Consider the following 25,767-nt stretch of genomic DNA (forward strand, 5'->3'; position numbering starts at 1 on the left):
GCGTAGGAGATAATGGATCACCTTGCTTAACCCCTCTAGTAGATTTGAAAAAACCATGTGGCTGGCCATTTATCAACACTGAATACCAATTATTAGATATTGTCCCAAACATCCAACCTATAAATCTCTCTGCAAATCCCATTTTTCTCAGCACTTTGGTAAAAAATAACCATGACAATCGATCATATGCCTTAGTCATGTCTAGCTTGATTACCACATTAGGACCTGCTTTAGTTCTCAGTCTAATATCAGTATTGATTTTCTGTGTCAACAATATATTTTCTACTATGCTTCTGTCCTTCACAAATCCAGCTTGCTCATCATAAATTAGTGTAGGAAGTAGACAACCTAGCCTTTCATGAATCACTCTAGAAAACACCTTGTTGATGAAATTACTTAAGCTAATTGGTCTCATATCAGAAAAATTGAGTACCTCCTTCATCTTTGGCAATAAGACTAGGTTTGTATGAGTAATAAACCTAGGTAGCTCCTGCCCATTGAAAAAAAGCCTTCACCATCTCCACCACATCATCCCCAACAATGTCCCAACATGACTGAAACAAACTACCATTAAAAACATCTGGACAACCACAATGTCTCCATTTCATCCATATACTGCCTGTTTGACCTCCTCCCTAGTAGGTTGTTTCAATAGTTCCTGGTTTTGCTCCCCATTAACCATTTGAGGGACACGATTAATGATCTGAGAATCTGTAGGAACTACATCTTCATGAAACTGTGCTTGAAAAAATCTAACTGCTTCATCTGCAATTCCTTCTGTATCTTTCACCCATTGTCCAGCATTATTTTGAATTCTCTTTAGCTGCAGTCTCTTCCTCTTTCCATTCACATGAGCATGAAAGAGTTTAGTATTTCTATCTCCATAATTGAACCAAGTCATGCCAGATTTTTGTTTCCAAAATTGTTCCTCTAGAGCCAAATATTTAAACAGTTCTACCTTCACCTTTTGTAGCCTTTCCCTATTTTGAATTGTAGGATTAAGCTCAAAATGTGCTTCATGTACTACCACAACTTCCTCCAGGCTAGCTATTTTCTGAAAAATATCTCCAAAAGTTGTCCTGCTCCATGTAGATAATGCCTTCTTCAATCTCTTAAGCTTGTGATTGAAAATGATAAAAGGATTTGCTTGAAAATCTGTTTGCCAATTCTCCTAAGCCACATCCTTAAATGATTCATGTTCAATCCAGAATTTGAGAAATCTGAAGCTCTTCTTGATAGGTACTGTATCTGGAATAAATGAAATCAGTAAGGGGCAATGATCAGATCCAATTTTGGATAGGTGAGTAATCTCCAGCCCTGGCCATATCTGTTGTAGCTCCATGTTTGCAAAAAATCTGTCTAATCTCTTGAAAATACAATCTTCCTCAGCTCGACCATTCCACCAAGTATATATGCTCCCTTTGAACCCCATATTTGTGAGGTTACAGGTGTTCATGCAATGTCTGAAATTATCCACTTCATTTATTGACACTGGCAGGCCTCCAAATTTCTCTTCCTCATCCAAAATGACATTGAAATCTCCCCCTACCATGCATGGAATAGTCATGTCACTGGCCAGATAATACAATGAGTCCCACAGCTCAATCCTTTCAATATGATCACACTTAGCATAAACCAAAGTGACCATGAATTCTTTCTCCTCTTCTGTATCATATAGCTTCAAAGTAAGTTATTGTACTGCATCAATCACAACTGTTACATCATATTTCCCATCAATGAAAGCCCAAATCTTGTTAGAAGTGTTAACAATTGCTTGTTCAAAGTCAATCTGTCTTCTGTATCCATCCAATTTCCTTGACTGCTGTTTTGGTTCAATGAGTCCAATGAACTCAAAGTGGTATTTTCTATGCATTGTGATGAGCCGTTCAAAGGCTCCTTCTGTATTTACTTATCTAATGTTCCATATTAGAGCATTCATCTCTAATTAATGGATTTAGATAAAGTCCTCCTTGTTTGGACCCCAGCTGGTAGAATGCTAGGAACCACTTTCACCTGTTTTTTCCTTCCTCTGCCTACTGATTTATCCTTATCCATGAACCTAGGTGATATATCCCCTTGCCTGGTCACATACCTAAAATTTTGACAGGTTGATTCTGTATCTAGATCTCTTCCTTTTCCCCCTGCATCATCCTTCTTGTCATTTTTTTTCAACTCCAGCAATCTAATTATCAGTTGGCTTAGAGATCATGCTATTGCCTGCATTTACTTTAGCCAACTGTTCTGCATTCTGATTATTGACAGGAGTAGTTTCTTTCTCCTTCTCTACAGAACCATCCTTTTCTACAATTTCCTGCTCCTCCTGTCCACAAGGATCACCAGGATCAATTGGTTTTGCAGGTATAGGATCAAGAGTAGGTATGGAATTGTTAGGATCAATGGTCATTAAAGGGCTGGGACAATTTTCTGATTGCTGCACTTTTGAGTTTGATCCTGCAATCTCCGTTGGTACATTTTTGTTGTTGGCAGTGTTTTCTCCAATATGTACATCTCCCTTGTTTGCATTCCCATTACCACTGACTTCTTTACCTTGTGTCTCCTCATCTGGTACTTTTTCCTCTTCATAAGCTTTTGATAAATCCCCTTTATCAGGATCATCTTCTGTCTGATCATCACATAGTTTCCCTCCTGTCCATTTGACTTTTTTGTTTTATCAACTCTTGCTCAGCTATTTCTTCTGGATATATTTCTTGTGATGGTATCTCTTGACATGATTGGTTCATAGTGACCTTGTTAACTGCAAATGCTCTACTAACCCATTTAGCTGTGGATTCCTTTCTTTGTTCTTCATTCTTCTCCCCTATTTGTTCTGCCTCATTTGTACCACTCTTCCCCATTCTTGCTTTCTTCCCAGATGATTTAGGATCAAAGGCAGGTGCTAATGCATTGAGTGCTCTCCCAGTTGCCTAAGTATTAGCTGATGGACTTGAGACATTATTGGTGTTCCCTAGTGACTGTTGATTATCCCCATCTACTTCACTCTCTTCATTCTCCAAAGCTGCAAACTTGTTAGCAGTCTGAACCTGTTGAACCTGAGTATTGGCTGGCACAATCTGCTTTCCTGCATTGGTAAAATTCTGCTTCTTCTGTTGCTTATTACCATCCTCAACTGGAACTATCTCTTTGTCTGCAATACTTCTCACTTGTTGTACATTGTTTGGATCAACATGAACAATTTCTTTTCCAGTTTGATCTGTAACACTTGTCTACTTAGAACCATTTTTAACACGATTATCCCTAACTTCCTTCCATTGCTATCCAATATTCCCAACAACTTTGCCACTAGATAGAATCATGATTGGGTTATTTTGAGAGTTCTGAACATTACCTCTTGCATTACCGCCTTGTTTCTCCCTATCATATTCCACAAACAATTCAGGGTGTAATCTCCAGCATGATTCTTCATCATGACCTTGTAATTTGCACTCCTTGCAATATTTAGGGATATAATCATATTGGATCTTTACCCACTCAGTTCGTACAGTACCATTAACTTCATCTTCAATATCCATTTGAACTCTCTTAGGTAGTTCCTCCAGTAAATCCACCTGGACCATAACTCTTTCACAACTTGGCCTGGCTTTGTTGATAGTAGCCAAGCCTAAGTGTAAAGGTGTTCCAACAGCTGATGCCAAAGAGAATAAACATTCCTTTAAAAGATAAGTAGGCAACAGATTTGGGAAAGAAATCCATGCCATCACCTTGGATGTTTCTTCTCCGACTTTAAACTTTGTATCATAAATCAATGGCCGTACTTGATATTTATATCCATCCTTTGCCTTCAAATAGTATGCACCTAGACGTAAAATTTGTAAAATCCTCCAATAAAGTGAATCTGATCAATATATGACGATCTCTAAACAATCCAATATTGCATTCACCTTTGATTCCACACTGAACTGGGAGAATTCTACGTATCTCACTAAATTCTAGCCATCCATAGGAAAATTCCCAAGAACTACATATTGTAACCCCTCCATGATATTCATTCTTTGTACTTCTGCTTCCATCCATTTGATCATTGGTTGTCCATTGAGGAAAGTAACAGGTTTCATAGAATTGGCTCAATAGGTTTTGAATTGGAACTCGACGTCTGCATGGCAGTGTTCAATGCCACTGGTTTCAGAATTTTAGAGTAATCTAAGGGTTGGGTAGTGTTGTTTGTGGTCGTAGACGGATGGGTAGTGGTGGGGGAAGGTTGACCGGCCGGAAAAGATGGCTGGCCGCCGGCCAAATTGGCCATGGCAGCTGCTTGCGCAGTGATCGTCGGGAACCATTCAAACATCCATTGCACTTGCTCCTCAGTCAGATTGTCGAAAAATTCCACCCACTCTTTGGCACTCTCCGGCTAAGCAAACCTGTCCGGAATGTAGGTCATCCACTTAGGGTGATGGAAGGCAATATGGTCATTCCAAGCCCTTCGCGGAAATTCTTGGTGATACTTTCCCTTTTGAAGATGTTCTAGCAACCACAATTGTAGCAACAAGTTACAACCCTCGAAATGTTGGACCCCTTTTTGACAGCGCTCCAGAGCCTTGTAGATGTCGGCTATGATCATGGGGACTATGGTGTATGCCTGTCCATTGACCCCCTCCATCAAAGTCTTGGAGACCATGACCAACCTACTGTGGATTCTTTCCTTTTTCATTTGGGAACACTATCAGGCCCAGGAAGCATACAATGAACACGAACACTCTGCGGTGGATATGGCCCATAGAACTGAGAGAGATCTCGTCATGGTAAGTACGGAAGGACTTGCTATGGTCATACCTCACATACAGATACTCAAAGAGTATGTAAGATTCCTTCAGGAATCTCAAGTCAGCATTTTTCTTCAACCCCATCATCTTTAAGAACCCTTTACCAGTATGGTTTTCCGGCACAATAAATTGAGGCTATCCCAAGTCAATCCCGCAAGCCCTCCAATTTCCTCAAGAAGTGGTGTCATTTCTATGTCACCAAAATGAAACACAGCCCTTTCTCTATCCCAAAATAAAGTGGCAGCCTCGACCAACCTCTTGTTTGGCTCAATGTCTAGCAGAGACGGTAGATTGCCCAAGTACTTTCTTACATGTTTCTTGTCACTTGAGGAAAGGTCCTCCCACCAATCTAGTAGCAATGGTGGGATGTTGCTAACCATACCGAATCTGGGGACCTCGTGCCTCATTTCTGCAAAACAAAAGGGTTAGTCCCTTATCCCCCACCAGACTCGACTATTTATACATTCATGATTAGCATATTTGCATTTAGTTCTCCAAATTAATGCACATAACATGGTTGTGTTCGTTGGGATTATGGAAATCCCGGTGGACTTTTGGATAAGGCTTGTCTTAAAGGATTATTATGTGGACAACATATTAATCCGGCTAGGTTTGACCATGATGCATGCGCAATTACGATCAGAGTAAGGTTACTATGGGGGTCTAGACTGGTACCCTCAAGTGGCTAACTTGAGGGGGAAAGGCACGGAGCCGTCGACTGCACCACTGATCGACTAGTTTTACTGCAAATAAGCCTTTCCAAATTTAAGAGTAATAAATAGGAAGAGCGCAACCACTCATCAAGCATTGCTATAAAATTTTGATACGCACGAGTGGAATATGATGTGGAGTATATGCAACAATAAATAGCATGTTTTCAAGTATTTGCACGTAAGAAAATAATAAATACAGTATTTAAATAATTGAAAGACAGTTACAGAAAGAAAACAAAGAGACGAGTCAGTTTCAGGAAAATAAAGAAATCAGAAATGCTTAAAAATAAACAGTTAAATTCAAATAAGGGGAAGGGGTACGTGGGATAGAGCATGCTTGGACTAATTCATAAAAAAATAAGTTCGTTATGGTAAGAGCCTAGAATATCCCCATCAGAGTCGCCATGCTATCGCGCCACCCTTTTTCCCTCCTCCCGGGGAGAAGTCCGGGTTCCGACATTTCATGGGGGTAATAACTCATTTTCTTTTGGGAATTTGGGTTTTGGAGAGTCGCCACCTAACGGATTATGGTGTGTTAGGTCACCTAGAGCGATTAACTCTTAGACTAGTTTGCACTACCAGAGGTTTAGGGCAAGGGCTCAAAATAACCTTGAGGGAAAGGTGTTAGGCACCCCTCTCAGTCCATAACGGTGGGTCCTTGTCGAACTTATACTTATGAATTAGTCCATTAAACAAATAAATAGTTTAGACACATACTTGCAAATAAAGGCATGTTTTAGGCATTTGTATGACTCAAATAAGGAGTCAAAAAAAGAAGAGATTTGAACAAGTTACATATATAGAGAAAAAGTAAAGCTAAAACATTGGGAATTGGGAAAGAGGAGTCCTAGGTTGATTATGTCGCGCCCCCTTTTTCCTCCGCGGAAATCGGGTTTATTACATTTGGGAAGACAACTCGTTCCCTTTTGGGAATTGGGTTTGGATTGAATTGAAGAGTCGCCACCTAATGATTTAAGTGCATTAGGACACGAAGAAGGGTTTGAGTCAAGTAACCAGAGATTGGGTAAGGGCTTGAAATTATCCCAAGGGGAAGGTGTTAGGCACCCCTCAGGATCCACTAGTGTGGTTCCCGGCCAAACTATTATTGTGACTTTAAGTGCAAATAACACGTAAGCAAGTAAGACTTTCAAATAAGAGGGGATTTCACATAACGGTTGCAAATTGATGAAGATAAAAAGAAACGGAAGGAAAGCTGAATTTTGAGACAAACAATTTGAAATATGGAGATAAACAATGAAATAAACAAGTAAAAGAGAGGGGGGGTCCTAGGTTTATAAATAATATGGATCACCCCAGACAACACTCAGTAATCACTTATACACGTGGTGTTATCGCGTGGTCATCATATCCATATCTATCCTTTCCCACCCCGTTAAGGTATTAAAGCGCGGAAAAGTCTCGTTTTCTTATTGCATGCTATTACCCGCCCCAATCGTATCAGTCCCGGAGGCATTTAGGACTACTAACCCTAAAGGGAAGGGGTGTTGGGCTTTTATTGTTTCAAAAGTAAAAATACTAAGGCGACAAGCAAGAACACATATGACAAGCATGGGGAAGCACATGAACAAATAAGGCTCAAACAGGCCTCCTTAGATCAAAGAAAAGCACATAGTTTAGCATGTCTTGCACGTACTGATTAAGGTCTGATTAAACTTAAAAGCTGGGGGCAGGCTGATTTATCACATATTTCCAGATAAGAAGTCCTAATTAGGCTTGCCTGCTGGTCTTAATTGATAGAGACTGATGCAGTTTATAACTTTTACCCTAAGGCTTGCCTAGGTGATAGACAGAACCTATAGGCATGATATCTACTGATTTCAGAAACAAAGAGGTAAGCTGATTGCGGATTGATTTAGGAAATGGTTGCCAGTTTTGACAAAAGTAGTATGAGTTCTGCAATTGATAATACATTACTACTGACAGTTTAAACTTACAAACGAGCGAGGCAATTTAGATTTGAATTAGAACCCCTATAGGCATGCTTTCTATGTGTTTGTCAACTTAAAACGTTGTTATAGACATAGAAGAGTACAGAAATTCTATAACATGATACCTAAGCGTGACGCGATATCTGATTACAATTTTCGATTATTAGGGCCTATAGATTAGTTTGCCTAGTGAAAAACGGGTATGCAAGAATCAGAAAAGACCTATAGCCATATTCTCTACGTGCGTGTGCAGAAGCTATAGACATAATATCTACATGAAAGTGCAGAATCCCTACAGTCATGGTATCTAAATGAGAATGCAGAGTTTCTTATAGACATGATAGCTAAATGAGTCGCAAAAATCTTATGGTAACTACATAAAAATGCATAAGTCTTATAGGCATGGTAACTATATGAAAGTGCATAAGTTTTATAGGCATGGTAACTATATGAAAGCAGAGAAGTCTTATAGGCATGGTAACTATATGAAAGTGCATAAGTTTTATAGGCATGGTAACTATATGAGAACTACTGAAATTAGAGATTCCTATAGGCAAGTTATCTACCCTTTTCATGCATAGTTACCCCTCCCTTTTCACTAAACATCCCCGAAAGTTTATTACAAAGTTATTACAGTCCAATGAAAATAAAGAAAGAAATACATCAGAAATTTAAAATTACAACCAAGGAGAGCCTGATTCAGACTTCCTTTCTGAAATAGGAAGTAAACCAACTCCAAAGATCAGATTTGAAAGCCTTTCTCTCATTTCGGGTGTGTGAGAGTTCCCTAAGAGCCTCATGGACTCCGGGCAGTGCTTACACCCCAGATACATACCAAATCAGGACAATAGTGCAGTGTGGAAGGGCCAGCCCTCAGGTGTTCAAGTTCAGATGGAACTCAAGGTCCCAAGGCAAGGCTCACCAGAGAGGGGCAGAACTAAGAAACTAGGAGAGAGTGTAAGTGCAGAAGGGAATTCTAAGAGGGGAAAGGGAAAATGGGAATAACTTAAAATCAGCACACATAAGGGTGCAGGGGAGTGGGAATTTGCAAGAGCATAAGGAGAGCAGGCTGATAGGCATACTCAGTAATGGGAGGTGCTGGCACACCCTCCAGCCTGTTTGGAGGTTAAGGTTCAGAACTCAGTTCATGGACAACAACTCATATTGCCATGCCCTGAGTCACCACTCACAAACACATAGGGGTAATGGGGTAGGGAGCAAAGATTCATAAAAGAAACAAGCAGTAAAACATAGCCATTACTAAACTAAATATCAAACTCCATAGAAAACAATAAAGTAGACATGGATACAAAAGAAAACTGTAAGTAAACACATTGGGGTGATACTGAAACTTAAATTAGAACATACCAGTTTCAAAGAAACAAGTAGGAAAGGCAGTAGTCTTGTAAAAGCCAAAGTGCAAACAGGAAGACAGAATACTTTGAGTGTGAGTTCAAGAGAGGTTGTGAAATTGTGAGGTCTGAAGTGTGTTAATCGTGTGTGCTTTGTGAAAAAAGGGTCGTGTATTCATAGTGTGGAGGTCATGAGGAAATAAGGTAAGAAAATAATTGAAGACTGTTTGTAAATCAATCACATAGGACTCCCTTTAATTAAGGGATTCGAATACAAATGGCTATAACACAATTAAGGAAAGAAATTAATCAAACACTTGTATAAAGCATGCAATTGAGGGTAAGTACATAAAGGTTATTTAAGGACAAGGTCTCTGAAATACACGGTTGTACAATTTAAGGAAAGAAAATCAATTAACAGCCAAGCAATCACAAGGTCTGAGATTTGGTATGAATGAACCAAGTCAGAAAGATGGAAAAGGTTTTTAACTTAAGGAAAATCAGCAAACAATCGACTAGACCTATTAAAAAGGAATTTTGAGTTGATCACTAGTCTAAAAACCTTTTTGAAGAAGGATTCATCACATATAAATCATACAGACACGTTAAGCATGAAAGAAACTTGTCGAGAAATTGTAAAAATCAGTGGAAACTCCAGTGTAGGAGAGTTTTAGCAAAAAGTTCTGAATTGTGCAAAAGATGTCCAAACTCAGCTCAGAGACTCAAAGTCAGCCTGAAGGAGTTAAGGGTTCTAAAACAAAACCCTAGTTCACATAATCAAACCTCGGCAAAATCCCCAAATTCTAGGGTTTCCACCTAGAATCAAATACAGGGATGAGGAGGCAAATAGTCGAAACCAGCTCAGGGGTTTCTTTCAGAAACTCATAAGAAAACATGTAAACACAGTAGAAGGAGCAGAAGAAACATGCTTAAGAAAGTTTTTCTCAGAAGAAACCTAAACAAGGATCAGTAGCAGGAAAAATATCAAAGAACACAGTAGAAAGGTATAGTATAGCAGGATATAGTAGAGGAAGTACCAGAACATATTAGAAAGCACATGAGAACATAATATGGAAAACGTGGTAGAAGAAACACAAGCGTGGAGTATATAGAACACAGTTAAGAACATTCAAGAACGGAGTGTAAAACTCAGTAAAAGAACATACAAGAACATGGTAAAAGGAAAAGCACAAGAACACAGTAAAAAGAATGCGAGAACATTATATAGGAAACACAGTAAGAGGACAATACGAATAATAATAAAGAAGAAAAAATCATAAAACACTTAAACACTTTCCAGAAAACCCTAAATCGGAAAGAAGGGTTTTGAAAGTAATTTTCAAAAGAAAAATTAGGGAAATCGTTTGAAGACTCAAGTAGAGCATAGATACACAACAAATCTAAAAAGAATCGGAGAAAAACCTCAAAGGGTTAGGGTTTCAGAAGAACCCTAGAATGAGAACGGCTTTGAAAAGGTCATTAACCTGAGTCGGAGAGGTCGTAATCAGACTCAAACAACTATAGCACGCCAGAGCAAGGCCGGAGATGGCCGGAAACCTCGAATCGGCAAAGGTCTGAGTGAAGACCTTCGAGGTCTGGCCTTGAATCTTCAAGTATCGAGCACATAGGAGCGACAGGAGGTGAATATAAGACTCCCATGGCCGAAGAAGCCATGGTTTTCGGTGGGTTTCGACGTTGAAGACGGTGGGAGACGATTAGGGTTCTAGGAATGTTTGAGAGAGTTTGAGAGACGAAGGGATTCAAAGGCGGCGTCTCAGATGAAATAGCTTAGGGTTGGGGAGTTTTGGAAATTAAAAAGGCAAGAGGAAATCGTGGTCGTTGATCATTTTGATCAACGACCTGGATCAAAGGGGAGCCGGGCGGGTAAAAATAAATCGGTCAAGGGGTCGGGTAATTTAGGGTTTGGGCCGGTCCAATTGAGATTAAGACTGGGGTTAAATGAGGGGTCCATTTGGGCTAAAATTGGAAATGAAATAGGGCTAGATTTTAAATAGTCACTTTTTCCCTTTTTATTTTATAAAAATAGTAAAATGATTTGTGAAAATAAATTAAAGGTGCTAAATTATTCAATAATATATAAATATTAGATTAAAAATACTGGAATCAAATTTGTAATTATAAACGCAATTAAGTCTTAAAATAGGCTAATATTGCAATTAAGTGCAATTTAAATTTGAAAATACCAAATCAATTTATAAAAAATGTGCAAAAAACTTACCTTAGCTATATTTTGGTATAAATATGAGAATACAATAACTGAATCACCAAAAATGATAATTTTTGAAATAATTATTGGTTTTGTACTGTTAAAATAGGGCAATAAATTGGTTTAAAAATATTTTAAAATTTGGAAAAAATAATAAAACACTTTGACATACTTATATATGCATATATATACTATTTTGAAAGTATTTTGCATATATAAATATACAGGGGACAATTGGGTATCAACAGCTGCCCCTCTTTACCGGGGAAGGATGAAAGAGTTGTCGGGTAAAGATATGATGGCCAATTTTGACCGAGTGAAATGGTTTGAAGAGGTTGACCGTGCTCTGGTTCCTGAGCTGCCTACATATCCCTGGTATTACAGGAATCGGGCCGTATGTAGTTCAGTATCTGTCAGCGGAGTATGCCGATGGAGACCTTTCAAAAAAGGACGCAATATTCAGGTTGGGATGAATGGTCAAGGTTTAGTAGGGCTGCGGGAACTGGAGCGAAATGCTCCTGCCGAGATGGTCCAAATCGCTGTTTACCTGCAAATAAACAATGCAAGCGATATTGTGCATAAATTTGAACATGATGCAAGTTCCTGTTGGACCATGAATGATGTCTTTGGACGGTTAAGATGACGTCCTTAGACCATGATGTCCTGGGCCATGAAGCGTTTAATAAAGAATTCGCAGGCTATGAAATGATGCTCACGGGCTATGAGAATGATGCCTCCGAACTATGATGCCTTTGAATAATGATATGCAAGAGATTAAAAGAGGTCCTCGGGCCATTGCATGACGTTCTGGGGCTATGGAAATGGTGCCTCCGATCAATGACGCCTTTGGACAGTTTGGCGATCTTTCAGCCCATGCAATGCGATAGGTGGCAATCTCTCAGCCCATGAAAGCGTAAATAAAGTGGCGATATTCCAGCCGATGCAAGACATAAATAAAGATGGCGATCTTTCAGCCGATGCAGGACATAAATAAAGGTGGCGATCTTTCGGCCATGCAAGGGTAAATAAAGGTGGCGATATTTCAGCCGATGCAAGACATAAATAAAGATGGCGATCTTTCATTCAATGCAGGACATAAATAAAGGTGGCGATCTTTCAGCCATGCAAGGGTAAATAAAGGTTGCGATATTTCAGCCGATGCAAGACATAAACAAAGATGGCGATCTTTCAGCCGATGCAGGACATAAATAAAAGTGGCGATCTTTCAGCCATGCAAGGGTAAATAAAGGTGGCAATATTTCAGCCATGCAGATGGAGGTAGAGCTTAGTCTCTGAAGGCAGAACGGTAGCTTTATGCAATGCAGAAATGCAGATGGAGACAGAGCTTATTCTCGGAAGGCAGAAAAGTAGCCTTATGCAATGCAGAAATGCAGATGGAGACAGAGCTTAGTCTCGGAAGGCAGAATGGTAGCCTTATGCAATGCAAGAAATGCAGATGGAGACAGAGCTTAGTCTCGGAAGGGAGAATGGTAGCCTTATGCAATGCAGAAATGCAGATGGAGGTAAAGCTTAACCTCAGAAGGCAGAATTAGCCTTATGCAATGCAGGAAATGCAAATGGAGGTAGAGCTTAACCTCGGAAGGCAGGATGGTAGCCATATGCAAGAGATAAAATGAGAATAGTAGTAAAATTTCTTAGCTGAGAGTTGTAGCCGACTGTGATATTGTGGCTGCTGGGGACATTATGTGCGGATAGCAACTGTGAATAGGTGTGATGGTTCTGAGAATTGTATTCTTGAACAGTATGAGCGTATAATATATGATTTTGCGACTTGGGTACCTCCATCCAAAGAAAAATTGTGAGTTCTGTAAAGGGGAAAGGTTAGTTCGTATCCCCTATGACTTTGCTGACCTGCTTGGCGCCGATTTGATGACACGATATGTATCGTAGGGGTAGCGTTGCTGAACAAAGCGACTTCGATAATAAACATGTGTGAGTTTGTTAAAGATATGACATAAGTATATATTTAAGAAATAGTTTTTAGATGAACCGACGACTGTGACATGGTTCAGGACATTGAAACCTCTCTTGCTTCGGAATTTTGAGGGTCCTCCTCAAAATTTTGCCCCAGTTTCTAATTGTGGGGGGGGGGGGGGGAATGAAAATTTTATTGAATTGTGACCGAACCCATAAGGCTGCCTACGTATCCCCTCTTAAACGGGAATCAGGTCAGAGGTAGTTCGAGTTACATCATATAGTAAAGCATAAGATCACACATAGTAACGCTTAACTACATCTGAATTGATTGCTTTAGGCCAAACTTCTCCATCCATTTCTGCAAGTATAAGGGCTCCTCCTGTCAGAACCCGGTGAACTATGTATGGACCTTGCCAGTTGGGAGAGAATTTCCCTTTGGCTTCATATTGATGCAGGAAGATTTTCTTTAATACCAGTTGTCCTGGTATGAACTGCCTCGGCTTGACTCTCTTGTTGAAGGCTCTGGACATTCTGTTATAATAAAGCTAACCATGGAATAATTCATTCATTCTCTTTTCGCCTATCAGAGCTAACTATTCGTAGCGACTCTTCACCCATTCTATGTCGTCGAGCTCAGCTTCTTGTATAATCCTTAAGGAAGGAATTTCTACTTCGGCAGGAATAACTGCCTCTGTACCGTAAACCAGCATATAGGGAGTTGCCCCGGTTGATGTGCGGACTGTGGTGCGATACCCCAATAAAGCAAATGATAGCTTCTCATGCCAGTGCTTATGCTTCTCTACCATTTTCCTCAGTATTTTCTTAATGTTCTTGTTGGCGGCTTCCACAACTCCATTCATTTGAGGCCTGTAGGCCGTGGAATTCTTGTGTCTGATCATGAAGGTTTCACACATAACCTTCATCAGGTCAGGTTTGAGCCATTATCAATGGCGATTGATTCTGGAACCCCGAATCGACAAATGATGCGGTCGTGGACAAAGTCTGCCATGACTTTCTTGCTCAGTGCTCTGTAAGATGCTGCTTCGACCCATTTGGTGAAATAATCAATTGCTACTAGGATGAACCTGTGACCATTTGAAGCGGCAGGTTCGATTGGTCCAATAACATCCATTCCCCAAGTGGCGAACGTCCATGGTGAGCTTATTGCATTAAGCTCATTGGGAGGTACCTTTATCATGTCTGCGTGTACCTGACAACGGTGGCATTTCCTGACATGCTCGATGTAATCCGTCTCCATAGTCATCCAGAAGTAACCAGCTCGGAGTATTTTCTTTGCCAAAACAAAGCCGTTCATATGCGGACCACAGGTCCCAGCATGGATTTCTTCTAGATGCATAGATGCTTCTTTTGCGTCGACACACCTTAGTAATCCCAAGTCAGGAGTCCTCCTATATAGGATTCCTCCGCTGTTAAAGAAATTATTGGATAACGTTCGAAGTGTGCGCTTCTGAGTAGTGTTTGCAAGTTCTGGGTATTCTCCTTTTGCCAAATATTCCTTGATGTCATGAAACCAAGGTTTTCCATCTGCTTCTTCTTCGACATGAACACAGTAAGATGGTTGATCATGGATCTTCACAGGAATAGGATCAATGAAGTTTGTGTCTCGATGCTGTATCATGGACTATAGGGTAGCCAATGCATCGGCAAACTCATTCTGGATTCTGGGAACATGTCGGAACTCTGCCTTTGTGAACCTCTTTCTCAACTCCTGTACGTGATGCAGATAACGGAGTATCTTGGAATTCTTGGTCGCCCATTCTTCTCGTACCTTGTGTATGAGTAGGTCTGAATCCCCAATTACTAGCAACTCTTGAATGTTCATGTCGATGACCATCCTGAGCCCTAAGATGCAGGCTTCGTACTCGGCCATGTTGTTGGTGCACGGGAACCTAAGTTTGGCAGACACCGGATAATGCTGACCGATTTCTGATACTAGGACTGCTTCTATGCCAACTTCTTTGAAATTTGCTGCTCCGTCGAAAAACATTCTCCAACCATCATAGGATTCTGCAATATCTTCTCCTATGAATGCTACCTCTTTATCTGGGAAATACATTTTCAGGGGTTCGTATTCTCCGTCCACGGGGTTTTCCGTAAGGTGATCTGCTAGTGCCTGTCCCTTGACTACTTTCTGAGTTATGTAGACAATGTCGAATTCACTCAACAGGATCTGCCACTTGGCGAGCTTGCCGGTGGGCATGGGCTTCTGAAAGATGTATTTCAAAGGATCCATCCATGATATGAGATAGGTAGTATAGGCACAGAAGTAGTGCCTCAGCTTCTGGGCTACCCAAGTTAGAGCACAACAGGTGCGTTCTAACAGAGAATACTGGGCCTCATATAGAGTGACCTTTTTGCTGAGATAATAGATGGCATGTTCTTTCTTTCTTGTCTAGTCATGCTGCCCCAGGACGCAACCGAAGGCACCATCCAACACTGCGATATAGAGTAACAGAGGTCTACCTGGCTCAGGCGGGACCAAGACTGGTGGCGTTAACAAGTATTCCTTAATCCTGTCGAAAGCTTTCTGGCATTCATCGATCCATTTGGTGGCAGCATCCTTCTTCAACATCTTGAAGATTGGTTCACAGATAACTATAAATTGTGCTACGAACCGGCTGATGTAGTTAAGTCTCCCTAAGAAACTCATTACGTCCTTCTTGTTCTTTGGCGGTGGCAATTCTTGAATGGCCTTAATCTTCGATGGATCCAATTCTATTCCCCGGTGGCTCACAATAAAACCAAGCAATTTTCCAGCTGGAACCCCGAATGCACATTTCGCGGGATTCAGTTTCAGGTTGTACCTTCTCAGTCTATTGAAGAACTTCCTTAGATCTTCCATGTGATCAATGGCTTTCTTTGGCTTAATGATGACATCGTCTATGTACACCTCAATCCCCTTGTGTATCATATCATGGAAAATGGTAGTCATGGCTCTCATATAGGTGGCCCCTGCATTCTTAAGGCCAAATGGCATCATCTTGTAGCAGTACATTCCCCATGGCGTAATGAAAGCCGTTTTCTCAGGATCTTCCTCGTCCATCCAAATTTGATGATAACTAGTGAAACAATCCACAAATGACTGCAGCTCGTGCTTGGCGCAATTGTCAATCAGGATGTGTATGTTTGGCAAGGGGAAGTCGTGTTTTGGACTGGCTCGGTTGAGGTCCCGGTAGTCGACACAGACTCTAACCTTCCCGTCCTTCTTCGGTACTGGCACAATGTTGGCTAACCATGTTGGATATTCTACTACACTGAGAACTTTGGCATTAACCTGCTTGGTGACTTCTTCCTTGATTTTCAAACTCATGTCTGGCTTGAACTTTCTGAGCTTCTGTTTTATTGGCGGACAGGCTGGATCGGTTGGCAATTTGTGAGCCACAATAGATGTACTCAGACCAGTCATGTCATCATACGACCAGGCGAATATGTCCTCATATTCTCTTAGAAACTTTGTGTATTCTTCCTTTTCTGATGGTGACAAATGAACGCTGATTCGTGTTTCCTTGATTTTTTCTGCATCTCCCAAGTTAATAATCTCAGTCTCGTCTAGGTTGGACTTAGGTCAGTTCTCAAAATTCTCAACCTCTTTAACGATCTCTTCCGGTATGTCGTGTTCCTCTGAGTCTATGTTCGTTTGTTGCGTTGTCTCGTTGCATGTCACAGTCATTGGTTCATCAAGATAAGTAATAGTAATGTTGTATAAGTAAAGTAATGAGAGAAAATAATAAGAGTAAGATTTATAAGAAAATCAAAATGCTTTGATAAATTCCATAACCGTTTTTGAACATTTGAGCTCTTTCTTGCGAAAAAATAAAAAATGCGAAAGGAAAGTCAACTAGTAAAAATAAAAGTGCGTGATGCTTGTTCTGCCTTGCTACCCCGAGGCTCGCCGGGCTTTGGTGGTTCTGATAGTCTAGTTATTGAGGTATGCTCCTCTGCTTACAGCTTATATGGAAGGGCCTTCCTCCCCCTCCTCCTCGAAAACGACACAAAAATCCATATCATCGTCTTCCAAGAACAAATTCCTGACTGCTGTGAGTGCTTCTCCTTCTTCTGACCGGTAGATAACCTCGGCCGGCTGGAAAGTCTGATCCAAACGGGGTATTGGCTGCTCCAAAGGATAGTAAGGACCGCGCCATGGTGGCGACCAGTCGTTGAATTCCTTCCAGGTATACTCATACCCCAATCCGAAGGTGGTGCCATGTTTCTTTAGCTTGATGGGCTTAGTGATTCCTTGGAGATTCTTGCCAAGTCCCCTGCCAGGTTCATATCCGCTCCAGTTTAGAATGCTTTCAATTTCGTTGTCCCACCAATTGTCTTTATCAACGGCGTTGACTCGCTCGATGTGGTGGTAAGTTTCCCCACCTATCTTTCTTCTGCCTCCGATTACTGGGATAGTCTGGCGACTGTATATGGGATTTCTACCGTCGCCGTGAATGATCACCTCTTGGTGATTCCACTCAAACTTCATTACCTGATGTAGCGTTGATGCTACAACCCCAGCGGCATAAATCCATGGTTGTCCCAACAACAGATTGTAAGATGCTGGTACGTTTATCACTTGAAAGTCAACATCGAACCAAGTAGGCCCCAATTTCAAACACAAGTTAATTTCCCCGATAGTAGGCCTTTGGGATCCGTCGAAAGCTTTGACGTTGATGGCCTCATCCTTGATCTCATGAAGCCCCTTTCCTAATGTCCTGAGTATCACCAGTGGGAAAATGTTCAGGCTGGATCCTCCGTCAATCAGGATTCTGGTGATAAAATAATCTTCGCACTATACGGTGATGTGCAATGCCTTGTTATGACTCAACCCTTCTAGCAGCAGCTCATCTTCGTGGAAAGTGATCTTCTGACTTTCCAAAACCTGGCCCACCATATTCGTCATCTCTCTGCCAGTGATGTTGCTCGGTACATATGCCTCGCTCAACACTCTTAACAAGGCATTTTTGTGTGCATCGGAACTTTGTAGCAAGGCGAGGATATCAATATGTGCCGGATTTTTGTTCAGCTGATCAATGACAGAGTATTCTTTGGCTTGTATCATTCTCCAGAGATAATCGGGCCCAGTTTCAGTGATGGTTGGTCGACTAGAGACCTGTTTGCTTGACTCAGCCAGATGTTCTGGGGTGTAAACTCTACCAATCCTTGTCATGCCCTATGCTGCAATAGCTTCCCTGAACTTGACCTTCCCCTTTCTTCTGGCCTCGACTGTGTGTCTCATGGTATAGCCTCTGTATGGAATGGTGATCACGCTCAACTAAGTCTCACAAAAGACTATGCGGGCGTTGACAATATAATCTGAGTATTATTGCCCAGAGTCGAACCACAGGGAACTAACCTATCAATCACTACTGTCAGATTTACTAAATTCACACAATCTATTTTCCCAAACTTTTTGATTCACAATGGTTGGTTTTCTAACAGCTAAAAATTGAAAGTAATTAACAGCTGAAAATTAAATAAACTTGATGTGCAAATAGTAGAAATAAAGTCTAAGGCAATGGTTTCCCCCGTTGGTACTTTCCTTGGTTGTCTATGTCCTATAACTATGATTTAGTTATCTCTAACAATCATGAACTTTCCATCTATCATAATTCTTTCACAAGTAATTATAATAATCAACTAGACGCACTTTCTCAAGCTACGCTAGCTACTTGCACAATACGGTTCACTTAGATTGCACCCGGGGTTTCGTTATCTCTAATCCAACACCTAAACCCTCGGTTATGACTCTCATCTATACTCCGGGAGTGATGTTGTTCATACAATCACCTAAATATGCACTCTCTCTCAAGAAGATACATAATAAATAGGAACGGATAATTAAGGGCCCTTTCAACTATTCCACAATCAAAACATAGATGAACAATTAGAGATTAACAATAAAATCTAATTATATTGATAAAACAACAAAGTAATTCCCAACGGGTTCCACCAAAACTTTAGATTAAGGTTTTTAGCTACTCATGACAATGGGTAAATCAAATACTAAAAGATTCAAAATCATAAATTGCAAGAAAATAAAGAAGAATAGACATAATGATGTTTTGGGTGATCTCTCACACTTGTGTTTCTTGCCAAAGTACTCTCTAATAATGTTACATGCCTCCTTTGGGCGAGTTCTAGTATTTAAATAGGGTTTTGGGCTAAGAATTCTGGAATTTGCACTTCAGTCCCTTAACTTCCCGTCGCCTGCCGCGGTCCTACCGCGCCCACGCTGGGACCGCGGCCAAATGGCCTCTCTAAATCTCCTCTGAAAACTCACCGCGGTCTTACAGCGCCCACGCTGGGACCGCGATAGTTCACCTCCAGGCCTCGTTTGTGTATTTCAAATGGTTCACTCGGCGACTTTGATGCGATTGACTTCTTTTTCTTCCATAAATGATACAAAACCACTCCATAGCCTTCTTCTAATATATGTAACCTGTAAAACATGAAAAGCACTAATAAGAGCATTTTGCTATCACTTTTACAAAAAAAACTCTACAAGAAAGTGGTTCTTTTGGGGCTTAATCATAGTTCAATTCACCTATTATCAACACCCCACACTTAAAGCTTTGCTCGTCCTCGAGCAATTTAAACCACACTTCTAGGCCGAATCGCTCAACGAGTTACCCAATTTTATGTCACACCCGCCATTATGAACAAACAACCTAAGCAGTGCAACTGTCACACCTCAGATGCAGACTCTAATGCCATGCCACACACATGCTCACTCTAGTTACTCTACAGAGGTGAAAACTTGCTGTTTCTTCCTAAGTCACATGCCCTCACATCAATAAATTGAGAGAAGTTCCACACATATAGAATCAAGCACAACAAACTTTAGATAGAAAGAATACACTCACTCTCGGCAAAGAACATTCATATGCCACACAGATACACCATAAGCTTGCCCTTAGTGTTATACTCTACTAATCGAGTTGTTTTAGTCTAAGATCAAGAGGTCTTTATTTGGTTGTAATGTAGGCTAAGGGACGGGTAGGATATATTTGGATATAGTGACTAACCTCCCTAAGCACTTTTAATACATTCTTCCTTTAGATAGATTTCCATGTTCAGCCCAGTCATCCTTCCACACTTGTTTCATAAGCTACCCTCGCTTTTCTAGGTGCAACTGGCTTTTCTTGCCATTCACTACTTTAGGACCACCTATTTGCAAGGTCCTTCTTCTATATTTCAATATATACATTTTTTTAAACTACTATTGCACCATTCAAGTATTTTCCTGATTCCCTTTTTCTACTCCCTTATCAACCCACACTTTGACTTTTACATGAGCTTTAACAATTCAAGTGCTTCTAGGAGGCAAAGGGTCAAACAGTCAAGCTATTCAACACATGGATGTAGGTTATTATAAGGTTATCAAAGAAACAAGCTTTAGGCTAAAAGGGGTTAACTATGGTGATATGTACAGGTGGATTCATAATTAGACCGGCTACGGAAAGAAATGCCTCAATCATCTCTAAGACCAAACAACTTCTATTTCGCTTTGCAAACACACTGGGCAAGTTCTAGGTATCTCGTGCAAGCACAGAATACAGGTATTTCCTCACACACACTTGGCATGAAACTCATTCCGAATTAGTTTGTCAACACACTCACATGAGTGTTCAAGCAAGACAAGGTGTGCACAATTAAGACATAATTTACGAGTCTACAAACGAGCCTAAACGTCGTACTCTCAAGTTCGTTTAGTTGTTAGCAGGTGTATACATCAAAAGGGTGGATTCCTGCCCTTACCCTCCTAATCTAAGAGAGTCTTTAGAGTCCTAAAAAAAATCTACCTAACCCGGTTCAAGAAAAAGCCCTTGGAAAAGAACCGTGGTCAAAAGCAAAACCAAGGGGGAATTACTACATTACCTAACAAGAGAAACGAAAATAAAATAAATAAATAAAATATCTACATGGACTACTTCCCTCAAGAGTACTGTCCAAGTGGTCCGTCCTCGGGAAGAGTCCTTTACCCCTTAACAACCGACTTTGACCCTTAAGAGATCCGTCGACAAGTGTCCGTCGTTGGGCCAAGTCAGTAATAAAATTACAAAATGTTTAATATGTACAATACAACACATCACAACAACATGTCTCCCACCCCACACTTATAATCACGGCATGTCCCCATGTCATACAAAAATAAAGAGCAGTAGGGTAAGAAGACTTCCCTGAGTATCACTCGGAGTCGGAGACCGTGCTGGGGTCCACATGACAAGCTCGTCCCAATGCACAGAACCACGCCATCATGCGGTTCTCAGACCTGGCATGGCGCTGAGACATAGCATCCATCCTCACATGCAGGCCATCCACCGAGGTATGAAGGTCCTCGAGCTCCTCCTCCACCGAACGTAGCATAGGCCGGGTGGATTGTGATCTAGAGAGTCGGGCTCCAGTGTGGGGATGCCGGGAACATCCAGCTCCGTCATATGACCTCCTGGAGGGTGCCATTGGTGCTGGGGCTTCCTCCTCATCATCAATATCTATGGTCGCGGGCGCATCTCTGCCCACGTTGATCCTAGAAGTTCTAAAGGGTATCCTTGCGGGCAGTGTGCCATCTCTAGGCAGAGTGGGAACGCCCTTGAGCAGACACAATCTAGTCACCAATGAGGGAAAATAAAACCCCTTAGACTGCAGCGAGGATCGGAGGATCATTTCATCACCAATGAGTCGCGCCGCATCAAAGTCACGCTTTGTGACAAAGCACCATACCAGTAGAGCTCTTAGGTTGTTGACATCGGTAGAGTTGCTTGTGGGCAGGAAGCGGCTGCAAATGATATTGAACCAGCACTTGGCCTCGTGAGTGAAGGACTTGGAGTGGAGGGTGATGTTTTCATGTATCCAAGTTAGTTGGCCATTCGGGCAGATTGCTTCAATCAAGGTATCCCAATTAACCCCATGAGGGTCGTGGTAATGATCAACATCACTCTGAATTGGGGAAACTGCAAAACCTGCCGAATCTTAAGAATGGAAGCATCCACCACCTTGCCACGCACAATTACCTCCCGGCTAAAATGCTCCAGGCAATTTGCATAGAATTCCAGAACTAGCATTGGATTCACTGTTTCGGGCTCCTCAAACAAAAATTCCATCTCCCTCTGCCATATCTCTTCATACATGGCTGGGCTTTCCATGCAGAGGGCAGCCCTATCCACAGCAATCTCCGGGACGAAGGTCTTTGTGGCTTTCGCATGGAATGCATCCTCAGCCCCCGGAGACTGGAACCTAGTTTCATCATATGTGGGCCCCTGTGAAGTACTAGCCGAACCTTTGTGCCTCTTTCGTGCCATAATACCCTACGAATGACGAAGGGCAACTCATCAAATACATCCTAAACTGGGCCATGCGAATGGTTACTCAGACTTCGCCACCCGCTGGCACTAAACAGTTATCATTGGCCAACAATGCCAAAACACCCTATTGCTAAGTGGCCCCAATAGGACCACCCTTACTACGATTACTGCACACCCCCATCAACATGTCAAATTTTCCCATAATACCACACGCAACGTTTCATCAGTGAAATATTTCAACCACCCCCACCACAACCAATTACAATGAGCACAAAGTGCTCCAAGAATTACAACAAATCCCAAATTTTCAGGCCATTATAGGCCCAACCACACACCTTTGCCCTAAAAATTATAGTTAGGTCTCAAAAACATTACAAAACCCTCCCCACAAGTTAATCACCATGAAACCCAACATCAAGCATCAACCATAGCTAAAAGAATCAAATAAAAAAAGAAATAAAGAAAAAAGATACAATTTATACATTAACAACAAAATCTAGGGTTAATAAACTAATTTACACTAACTATTTGAAGAAAAGAGAAGAGATAGATAAAGCTTACCTTGTAGATGAGAATGAGAGGGTTGAAGAAGAAGAAAATTTGGTGAAGAATGGGGTTAGGGTTTGGGAGGAAGAAGAATGAACGGGGAAAAGATGAGGGAATTGAGAGAATAGGGGAGTTGGTCGTGTGGTTTTGAGAAGTGGGTAATGAGGGGTGGGGAAGGTTAATGAAGGAGGGGGGGGGGCAAATAAAAGAAAGAGAAAAAATTGAAAAATTCAAGGAAAACTTACCTGACTGGGCCCCGTCTCAGGCTACCGGCGATCCTACCGTGGTCACGCTGGGACCGCGGTAGACCAGGTTCAGAGAGGTGGTTTGACCGCGGTCCTACGCGGCGCACGCTTGCACAGGCGGTGGAAAACTTTAGATGGCTTGTTTGACCGCGGTCCGGCCGCGGTTACGCCGGGATCGCGGTAAAGGCGTTTTTTTGGTACTCTTTTATATATATATATATATATATATATATATATATATATATATATATATAATATACACACACACAGTTATACATTACACTTACAACAATTCGTGGGTTGCCTCCCACGCAGCGCCTGATTTAACGTCGCGGCACGACGCAAATAGTGGAGTTCCTAACACCTCATTTCGTATTGGGGTTCTTTGAATGTGACACAACTGTATCCCCTTTTTCGTCAGCTGATCCAAGGTAGTGTTTCAACCTTTGTCCATTGACGGAGAATTTGTTCGTCCCCGTCTTTTGATCAATCTCCACAGCTCCACTAGCAAACATTTGCACCACTCGGAATGGCCCTGACCAATCGGAATTTCAACTTACCCGGAAACAATTCAACCTTGAGTTGTACAATAACACCATATCACTGGGTTTGAAGTCTCTGTCCACGATATGCTTATTATGCATTTTCTTCATCCGTTCCTTGTAAAGCCTCGTGCTCTCAAAGGCTTGATACAGAAATTCCTCTAGGTCGTGCAGCTCCGTTAGTCGATTTGTCCGCTGCTTCGGGATCCATGTTTAATTGTTTTAATGCCCACCAAGGTGTTCTAACTCACAGGTAGATGACAGGCCTTTCCAAACACCAACTTGTATGGTGACATACCTATTGCGTTTCAAAATGCAGTTCTGTAGGCCCAGAGTGCGTCGTCCAGCTTCTTTGCCCAATCCGTTCAGGTTGCGTTCGCAGTTTTCGTTAATAACACTTAATCTCCTGTTGGAACACTTCAACTTGCCCACTAGTCTGCGGATGGTAGGGAGTAAGCCACTTTGTGGTGACATCATATTTAGCCAGTAATTTCTCGAAGGCTCTAATTGCAAAAGTGAGTGCCTCCATCACTGATGATCGCCCTTGGTATAGGACAAACTGGGTGATATGTGCTTCTTCAGGAATCGACACCACTCGTGCATCATTTGTGGGGCAAGGCTGCCACTTTCTCACCCATTTAGACACATAATCCACCGCCACAAGTATGTACTTATTACCGAATGAGCTGACAAAGGACACCATGAAGTCTATCCCCCACACGTCAACACCATCTATTCTTCAATTGGTTTCATTGGCATCTCATGGCGACGGGAAATGTTTCCCGTCCTTTGGCATTCATTGCAGCCCTTTACCCAGAGGTTGTGCATCTCTAATACAGTTGGCCAGAAAAATCTGGTCTCCAGCACCTTCGCAGCATGTTCTGACCCTCCAAAATGTCCTCCATATGCTGAAGCGTGACAACCCTACAAAATTGACGATTGTTCTCTCTCGGGACACACCTCCGAATAATGTTATAACGCAAAATTCTAAACAGATGAGGTTCATCCCAATATACATGCGACTTATCATGGAAAAACTTTTTCTTTTGGACAGAAGAAAGGTCATCCGGGAAAATACCTCAAGCCAGGTAGTTTGCAAAATCTGCATACCATGGCGCATACTCAAGAACTGGCTGAGCAGCCTGCTGCTCGACTGGAAAGGTTTCCAAGAATTTCTTCGACCTCGACTTATTTTTCAACTCCCTTCAAGTCGTGAAAGATTATCAGCGACTTGATTTTCTGTGCCCTTAGGTCATGGATTTCGAGGTCGAATTCTTGCAACACAGCACCCAACGAATCAGCGCGGCTTAGACTCTTTTTTTCTTTCATGAGGTCCTGAGAGCTTGCATGGTCAGTATATACAATTACCTTGGAACCAATCAGATATGATCGGAACTTGTCAAAAGAAAACACGACTGCCAACATCTCCTTCTCCGTCACTGTGTAGTTGAGCTGTGCACCGCTTAGTGTTCTGCTTGCATAGTAAATCGGATGCATCAGCTTGTCTTTTCTCTGCCCCAAGACTGCTCCTATAGCATATTCGCTGGCATCACACATGAGCTCAAATGGTTGCTCCCAGTCGGGCGCAACAATGATGGGTGCAGTGGTCAACTTCTTCTTCAGTTCCTCAAATGCCAACCTGCAATCATTGGAAAACACAAAGGGGTGATCCTTTTCAAGGAGTTTGCATAATGGGTTAGCAATTTTGGAAAAGTCTTTTATGAAACGCCGGTAGAACCCAGCGTGACCTAGGAAACTTCTCACCCTATTTACTGAAGTGGACGGTGGTAACTTCTCAATTACGTCAACCTTAGCATGGTCGACCTCAATACCTTTTCTGGACACTCGATGTCCCAAGACTATCCCCTCTTGTACCATGAAATGGCACTTCTCCCAGTTTAGTACCAGGTTTGTCTCCACACATCTTTTGAGCACTCTGCTTAAGTTGTGAAGGCAGTCTTCGAATGAATCTCCCACCACGGAGAAATCATCCATAAAGACCTCCATAATGTCCTCCACCATATCTGTAAAGATGGCTAACATGCACCGTTGAAAAGTCGCAGGTGCATTACAAAGCCCAAAGGGCATTCTCCGAAAGGCAAAGATGCCATACGGACAGGTGAAGGATTTTTTCTCTCTATCTTCGGGGGCTATTGAAATCTG

At 41.7% G+C, this 25,767-nt stretch overlaps 2 protein-coding genes across 2 annotated transcripts; both read right to left on the bottom strand.

Moving 5' to 3' along the window:
- Positions 1-604: 604 nt before the first annotated feature.
- LOC109218432 lies at positions 605-1,873 on the bottom strand. The gene is made up of 3 exons (XM_019382794.1): positions 1,721-1,873; positions 1,244-1,678; positions 605-1,171 (listed from the first exon to the last, which is right to left on the bottom strand). Exons 1-3 carry the CDS (start codon positions 1,871-1,873, stop codon positions 605-607), a joined length of 1,155 nt encoding a protein of 384 aa, XP_019238339.1.
- Positions 1,874-2,924: 1,051 nt separating this feature from the next.
- Positions 2,925-3,716, bottom strand: LOC109218433. Its single transcript, XM_019382795.1, has 2 exons — positions 3,347-3,716; positions 2,925-3,211 (listed from the first exon to the last, which is right to left on the bottom strand). Exons 1-2 carry the CDS (start codon positions 3,714-3,716, stop codon positions 2,925-2,927), a joined length of 657 nt encoding a protein of 218 aa, XP_019238340.1.
- Between the last annotated feature and the right edge of the window lie 22,051 nt (positions 3,717-25,767).

The sequence above is a fragment of the Nicotiana attenuata genome, unplaced genomic scaffold, assembly GCF_001879085.1.
Source record: "Nicotiana attenuata strain UT unplaced genomic scaffold, NIATTr2, whole genome shotgun sequence".
NCBI lineage: Eukaryota > Viridiplantae > Streptophyta > Magnoliopsida > Solanales > Solanaceae > Nicotiana > Nicotiana attenuata.